Raw genomic sequence first — 7,890 nt, forward strand, 5'->3', positions numbered from 1 at the left:
CTGCCTGCACGTGCTAGGAATTGCTCCTGTGCTGACAGAGAGCAGGGAAGCAAATCCAGCCCTCTTAACAACGACAGTTCAACCACTGGTTTGACAGCAAAAGGAAAATGGGAAGTAATTGTGCCTGAATTTTCTGGACATGGAAACAAACTGTGGTCTTTTGGCAAAAGCAACACTCTCCTTGTGGGTACAGACCTCCTTGCAAGATGAACAGACAGAATTTGAATTTGTCAGAGAGGTCACACCTGCAGGATGAAAACCCTCTGTGCCATTAATTTGATAGAAATTAAGAACAAGCTCTTCATCCTCAGCAAGGACTTGCCAGACCAATAATGCTCTTCTTAATGTTTGAACAAAGCTGACTGAAATAAAATCACTGAAATTTTGTTTTCAATCTGCAACAGTGTTTCAAATAGGAGAATATTCAAGTGAGGGAAGAACAGACTGCATGTGACAGTTGTGGCTTTTTGTTCAGTGCACGGATTCTCTCATTTCCTGCTCTGTAATTGTAAGCATTGAGTAAACTACGTGCTTTGGAAATGCAGCTCCAATGTACCTGTTTGTGTTTTGCTTAATGCAGTTTTTGCATAAGGTGAAAATACTCAGTTGTCATTTGCTTTATAGCATTCTTTGAAAAAAGACTACGGGAATTTCTCCCACCAGCACAAAGTACATCGGAGAGCATTGCAAAGACTCTACGGCAATACTCGTATTTTGCTTTTGGTGTAACTTTATTAAATGTAGAGTTCAAAATAGATTTTACCAATCAGACTTTCAGTTCAGTTACAGCAATTGCTTTTCAGTCGGCTAGACAAGGGAAGTGTTCCCATGCAGATCTGCAATAGCCTCCTTATCAGAACTCCCTGCAGTTCAGAGTTGCCCAGTAATGTCAGACAATATCCAGGCACTGCAGAGTTTACAAGGGCCGGTGGTCCCTGCCCTGGCCGGGGGCGGAGGCGCTGCAGACGCAGCCCCGGGCACAGGGACCCGTCCCCCGGCGGCTGCTCCGGGGCCGCTCCCGCTCCGCGGGGCTGGGCACAGGGCGGGCGCAGCTGCGGCTCTCCTGGAGGCTGCTCTGCGATGTTCCAGCTGCATCCTGCCCGCCGGAGCCTGCGGGCCCGAGCTCAGGAGTCCTGTCCCGGGAGCCGGTGCAGCGGGAGCTGCCGGAGCTGCCGGAGCTGCCGGAGCTGCCGGAGCTGCCGGAGCCGCCGGAGCTGCCGGAGCTGCCGGAGCCGCCGTCCTCCCCGGTGTCCCGGAGGCGCAGCCGCCTCTTGGCCTCCATGCTGCACCGGCCCGCGATGACGCCGATGAGGTCGCGAACCAGCGGCGCTGTGTGCTCCTCCAGGCAGCGCTGCAGCCTCAGCACCAGGATCGCCGCAGCCGGGCCGTGGAGGCACAGCTCGCGCAGGACGGAGCTGCCCGCGACCTCTGCCAGCCACCAGCGCTCCCGGAATATTCCCTGCAGCCGCCGGCGCAGCCAGGGCCGCACGGGCTCCAGCAGGTGCTGCCGCTGTCGGAACAGTCCTGCCCACACCTCGGGCAGGAGGCCACCCACAGGCTCCAGCTCCGGAGGCCTCTGCTCGGCTGGGATCGGCGTCCCCCGCGCAGAAGGTGCGGGGGACAGCACAGGGCCACGGAGGCTGCTCTGCTCCAGGGGATGGCGAGCTCTCCCTGGCCGGCTGCTGGTCTCTGCTGGCTCGGCAGCGGAGCTGATGACAAACTGGACGTAGTCCCGTTCGCCCCGCTCAGAAAACCTGACGGTCTCTATCCGTGTTCTGCACAGTGGGCACGAGGGGTTCGTCGTGGCCCACCGCAGGATGCAGCCCAGGCAGAACTGGTGGCGACAGGGCGCAGCTGAAGCCATGTCATCCCAAGTCTCCTGGCAGATGGGGCAGTTGCTGTCTGTCCCTGTGGCCATTCCTGGACTCTGCAACACGTTGGGGACAGCTGAAGACCAGGAGCCGCTACCCCTCGCTGGCGTCACATGCTGCAGGAGGGAGAGGCCACGGTCACCGGCTGTGCCAGGGAGAGGAATGAAAGGTAGGAAATGCCCAGAGCCTCGCAGAGGGACACCCTCCTTCTCCCGGAGCCCTGTCACTTGCGCCACAGCCACGGCAGCGACACCGCGGTGTCACCCTCGGCGCTGCAGCTGCCGTGCCCAGCTGGCCCCAGCAGGCAGGTCAGGGAAAAGGAGCGATGGCTCTGGGATGGCTCTGGAATGGCTCTGGAATGGCTCTGGAATGGCTCTGGGATGGCTCTGGGATGGCTCTGAGATGGCTCTGGGATGGCTCTGGAATGGCTCTTGGATGGCTCTGGAATGGCTCTGGAATGGCTCTGGAATGGCTCTGGGATGGCTCTGGAATGGCTCTGGGATGGCTCTGGGATGGCTCTGGGATGGCTCTGGGATGGCTCTGGGATGGCTCTGGAAAGGCTCTGGGATGGCTCTGGAATGGCTCTGGGATGGCTCTGGGATGGCTCTGGGATGGCTCTGGGATGGCTCTGGAAAGGCTCTGGGATGGCTCTGGAATGGCTCTGGGATGGCTCTGGGATGGCTCTGGGATGGCTCTGGAAAGGCTCTGGGATGGCTCTGGAATGGCTCTGGGATGGCTCTGGGAGGGCTCTGGGATGGCTCTGGAAAGGCTCTGGGATGGCTCTGGAAAGGCTCTGGGATGGCTCTGGAATGGCTCTGGGATGGCTCAAGGAGGGCTCTGACATGGCTCTGGGATGGCTCTGGAATGGCTCTGGGATGGCTCTGGGATGGCTCTGGAATGGCTCTGGGATGGCTCAAGGAGGGCTCTGAGGTGGCTCAAGGAGGGCTCTGAGATGGCTCTGGGATGGCTCAAGGAGGGCTCTGAGATGGCTCTGGGATGGCTCTGGAATGGCTCTGGAATGGCTCTGAGATGGCTCTGGGATGGCTCTGGAATGGCTCTGGGATGGCTCTGGGATGGCTCTGGAAAGGCTCTGGGAGGGCTCTGGAATGGCTCTGGGATGGCTCTGGGATGGCTCTGGGATGGCTCTGGGATGGCTCAAGGAGGGCTCTGGGATGGCTCTGGGAGGGCTCAGGGATGGCTCTGGGATGGCTCTGAGATGGCTCTGGAATGGCTCTGGAATGGCTCTGGGATGGCTCTGGGATGGCTCTGGGATGGCTCTGGGATGGCTCAAGGAGGGCTCTGGGATGGCTCTGGGATGGCTCTGGGATGGCTCAAGGAGGGCTCTGGGATGGCTCTGGAATGGCTCTGGAATGGCTCTGGGATGGCTCTGGGATGGCTCTGGAAAGGCTCTGGGAGGGCTCTGGGATGGCTCTGGGATGGCTCTGGGATGGCTCTGGGATGGCTTTGGGATGGCTCTGAGATGGCTCTGGGACAGCTCAGGAATGGCTCTGGGATGGCTCTGGGATGGCTCTGGGAGGGCTCTGGGAGGGCTCTGGCCCCTGACACACCACCCAGCACTGGGAAAGGCCGGGCTTCACCCTCCAGACCTTGCAGTCCTGGCACGCAGAAGTCAAGGTTTGGGCCAGACTGTCCCAGGCTCTGCTGGTGCCCGAGTGTCATCAGCAACAGGGGCGATGTCACAACCTGGCACTTGTGGTGTCACTGTCCTCCACCCTGTGATGTCACAACGGGATGTTCCCCCTCCCCACCCCCGGAGCTGCACACTGTCAGGCGCAAAAAGAAAATACTCTTTCTTATTTTCCACATCTGTGTCTGCGTGTTGCTCTCCTTTGGTTGCCAGTGACAGGTGGCCACGGCTGTGTGTCTCATCCCTGCTCCTGGCACATTGCAGAGCTGTCCCAGCTGCCCTGTGTCTCGTCCCTCCTCCCGATGTATTGCCAAGGATTCCTGGGAGCAGCAGTGTCTGGGAGCACGGGCTGCCCACAGCTGGGTGACCCCTCTGCCCCTCTCTGCCCTGGGCAATGCTGGCATTTGGGGGACCTGGGGGAAAGCCTTGGCCGAGAGTCTCCCACCCCTATGGGATGTGTCCCTGCCACAGCAAGAAGCAGAAAGGAAAGATTGCCTCCAATCCCATCCACTCCTGCTGGCATTTGCCCACAGTGCCTGATCAGTTTCTGCTTTGCTCTCCATGTTCCTGGAAACCAGTCGGTTGGTGCTCCTCAAAAGCACCAGCAATGGAGCCTGGCCCCAGAGAGTTACTGACTCTCCAGTGTGGGTACAAAGATTCTTTTCACTGCAGAACCCGGCATCCATCACCACGATCGCCCTGGTGTCCCAAATCCTTTTTGCCTCGAGCCATTGTCATCATTTGGAGTCATCAGCACTTCAGGCACTTCTGTTCCCATGGCAAGAGCACTCCCTGGTAGCCTGAGGCTGCTGTAAGCCCAGGCTGCTCTGGGCATCCCCACGTGGCTCTCAGGTGTCAGTCTCTGTTCTGCATTCATGGGGCTGCTGCTCTGCCTCGCTGCACGGCCCAGCACACCCAGGCACTGCAGGCCAATCCCTGAACGGGATTCTCCCTTTTTGCTTTTGAAGTCACACTTTGTCCTTGCATCGAGGGCACAAGGGCTCTTTCCACCAGGTTTTGGGGCTGTGTGACAGTTCTGCCTTGCTCGCCTAGGGAAATGGTTCCCCTGGGTGCTCTCCAGCAGAAGTGGGGCTCCAAACCCAGGAAGGAATTCTCTCTGCCGTTTCCTTTGGCAGCTTGCTCACTGGCACAATGACAAGGCTGGGCATCCCCCCTTGGAATGACAAGGACACGTCTCACATTCCATCATCTCTGTCCCTGCTGGGCATCGGCCATGGGAGACACGGCAGGTGTGGCTGGGGGTGTCCAGGTGGCTCCTGTGACCTCAGCGGTGACATCAGCCTGCAAATCTCTGCGGTCACAAGGGATGCCATCCCTGCCAACTGTGACCTCACGGGTGACGGTGGCTCTCTGGAGCCCGCCATCACAAAGGCCAGCTGTGCTGTCACTGGCGATGGCAGCTCCGCGGAGCTCTGACATCACGGGGGCTCCACTGTGACCTCACGGGCGACAGCGCTGTGCGCAGTTGTGCCGTCACAAGGAGAGCCGGGAGCATTGTGACCTCAGGGCTGACGCGGGTCCCTCGCCGCCCCGCCGGGCTATAAAAGCGGAGCCGGCCCGCGCCCGCCCGCGGCAGCATGGCCCGGTACCGCCGGCGCTCCCGCCGGAGCCGCAGCCGCTCCCGCAGCCGCTCCCGCAGCCGGCGCCGCCGCTCCCGCCGCCGCGGCGTGCGCAGGAGGCGCCGGGCCTCCCGCCGCTCCCGGTACCGCCGGAGCCTCCGCAGCAGCCGCGGACGCCGCCGCCGGCGCTGAGCCCAGCGCGGGGCTGCCCGTACAGCAGGCCAATAAAGGCCAGCGAGACTTGCCATGCTCTGCGTGTCTCTGGCTGTCCTTGCGTGTCCCCGTGTGTCCCTGAGTGTCACTGAGTGTCCCCGAGTGTCCCCGAGTGTCCCTCGGGTGCCCGTGTGTGCCCCAAGTGTCACCTTGCCCCGAGTCCCTGTCAGTGCCAAATCGCTCCTGGGCAGTTGCTGAGCCCTGGATCCCCAAGTGAAGGGAACACGGAGTGAGGTCTGCAGAGCTCTCAGGTCACTAAACCCAAACGTTAACCCAAAACTACCGATGCCACCACTGAGCTGTGCCCTAGTGACGCATTTGTCCCCTTTTTAAATCCCTCCAGGAATGTTGACACCAACACAGCCCTAAGCAGTCCACTCCAATGTCTGACAACACTTTTTGCCGAAGAAAAAACAGGCAACTTAAACCTTCCCAGGTGTCACTCTCAGCACTTTCCTCTCATTTTTCCCTTTTCCCTGGCAGCAGCCTGGAGCAGCTGGCTGCAGCCTTCTCTCTGCTGCACTGGGAGCTCCATCCCTGGTGGGTCCAGCCCCCGCGCTTGGGGTCTCTGCTCTCAGCAGTCCATGGGATTCAGCACTTTTCCCAAGGGCAGTAGAACAGAATAACACAGCCTTGCACAAAGAGACAAAGCACGAACTTGGGCAAACGGGAGCCGTGCAGGGCTCCAGCTCCACTCTGCAAGGCTGACACACTAAGTTTCGGCAAAACAATGATATTGTGCACACCCAAAAGTGAGGGTCGAGGAACAGCTCAAGAACAGCGCAGAAAAAGGACACCGGATGTTCAAGACAGACCCCAAAGAATCACACAAGGACTTCCAATAAAGGAGGTGACTGCACCAAAGAAAGTTAAGGAAGTGGGGATAGCTGATGAATATGTAGTGAGTGTGTGAGATAAAATCTCCGGGGCTCCGGGTACTCCATCGTGGAAGGATCCCTGAGTGCCCGGTGCTGCTTTCTCGTACTGAAACTGTGTCAGAAAGTTTCTCTCTGGCCAATTTCAGTGTCATTTTTGGCAGATGCAGATGGGATGCCCTGCCTGATCTCCCGTGGATCTTCATGCCAGCACCGAGACTTTCCTGGAGAAGAGCACAGACCCTCGGATCTGTCTGGCATACAGGTAAGATTCCATTCAGTGGTAAAGCACTCCCTTGGAAATCCTGCCCACAGAACACGTGTGCATATTCCAGCACATCGGGTGGGTTATTTGGTATTCCAGAATTTGGCATTTGACTTGGATTTATTGACCGATAATTGTTTTGTGTTTGGATTTGTTTTTGAATTATTGGTATTTGTATTTGTATTATTTGTATGTGCATTTGTGTTTGTATTATTAGTATTTGTATTTGTATTATTTCTATTTGTTTTTGAATTATTGGTATTTGTATTTGTATTATTTGTATGTGCATTTGTGTTTGTATTATTTGTATGTGCATTTGTATTATTTGTATGTGCATTTGTGTTTGTATCTGTCCTGTAACATTCTGGGCCTTTTTTTCAGAGATGGGCACTGGACAGTCAAAGGGGGCTCCACAAGCAGCACAGGACAGATGTGCTGCAAACACATCCCAGAGAAGGAGGATGATTTCGATCTTAGGGTCAGTACCTGCAGGCTGCCTGGGGAACAGACATTCAGGCTGCTGAGGCTGATTCCCTCAGGGAGTTGGCACAAGAAGAGGCAGACTTGGCACATCTGCAAGAGAAGAGAGAGAGGATAAGGGAGGATGCATCAAAGAGCAGAGGAGGAGATAAAGCAGAGACAGAGGATGTGTCAAGAAGGAGAAGAGAAGATGAAGGAGGTCGAGGGGAAGTGTCGAGGGGCAGAGGAGAAGATAGAGAGGACAGAGGGCAAGAGCCAAGGAGCAGAAGGTTTGAGGGACAGCAAGAGCTCAGCAGGGATGTCACAGGGTAGGCAAGGTGAATGCAGCACCAGTTTTCCCAATAAAAGGAAATCTGAGTAATGGTTCTCTAATAATTGTTGGGGCAACGGGGAACAACATAACTCGGCCATTTTTTAAACCTATTTATTTTAAAAGAGGAAACCATCAATTAATGACTCACCAGCTTTTGTATTTGCCCAATTTGACAGAACTTCTCCTTAGTAGGAGAGATCTACTGGAAAAACTAAACGCTGAAATTAAATTTAAAAATGGCAAAACACAGGGGATTGTTTCAGAATCTAATTAGGTGGAAGTCTCTATTTCTGCACCACAGTCACTGAAAGAAGATGGGATGTGCCAACATCCTTTGGGGATAAAGTGACACCAACAGTCTGAGCTGGAAAGGTGCCTGAGAGATGCCAAAGAGCAGAGCCTGTAAGAATTTAACTGAAACCTGGAGCACAAGCCTTACCCTTATCAAAATAAAAAGTGGCAAGGAGTTATTACCCCGGTGGAAAACTTGCTAAAATACAGCCAAGTGAAGGAAGGTAAGTCCAATTTAAATACCCCTGTTTTGCCAGTGAGGAAGGAAAGGGGAAAGGTTTACCAGCTCATACAGCATCTCAAAACCATAATGACAGAGTAGAAGATACACACCCTGTGCTGGTAAATCCATAC

The 7,890-nt window shown here is 56.0% G+C and overlaps 1 protein-coding gene across 1 annotated transcript; it reads right to left on the reverse strand.

Moving 5' to 3' along the window:
• Positions 1-916: 916 nt before the first annotated feature.
• Positions 917-3,500, reverse strand: LOC306814890 (uncharacterized protein; the record flags this gene model as incomplete). The annotated part of the gene is made up of 2 exons (XM_079331384.1): positions 3,479-3,500; positions 917-1,987 (listed from the first exon to the last, which is right to left on the reverse strand). The coding sequence occupies exon 2, from the start codon at positions 1,916-1,918 to the stop codon at positions 917-919; it is 1,002 nt and encodes a 333-aa protein (XP_079187510.1). The 5' UTR covers positions 1,919-1,987; positions 3,479-3,500.
• Positions 3,501-7,890: the final 4,390 nt, after the last annotated feature.

This window comes from Erithacus rubecula (genome assembly GCF_903797595.1).
Source record: "Erithacus rubecula genome assembly, contig: SUPER_Z_unloc_3, whole genome shotgun sequence".
In the NCBI taxonomy this organism is placed as follows: Eukaryota; Metazoa; Chordata; class Aves; order Passeriformes; family Muscicapidae; genus Erithacus; species Erithacus rubecula.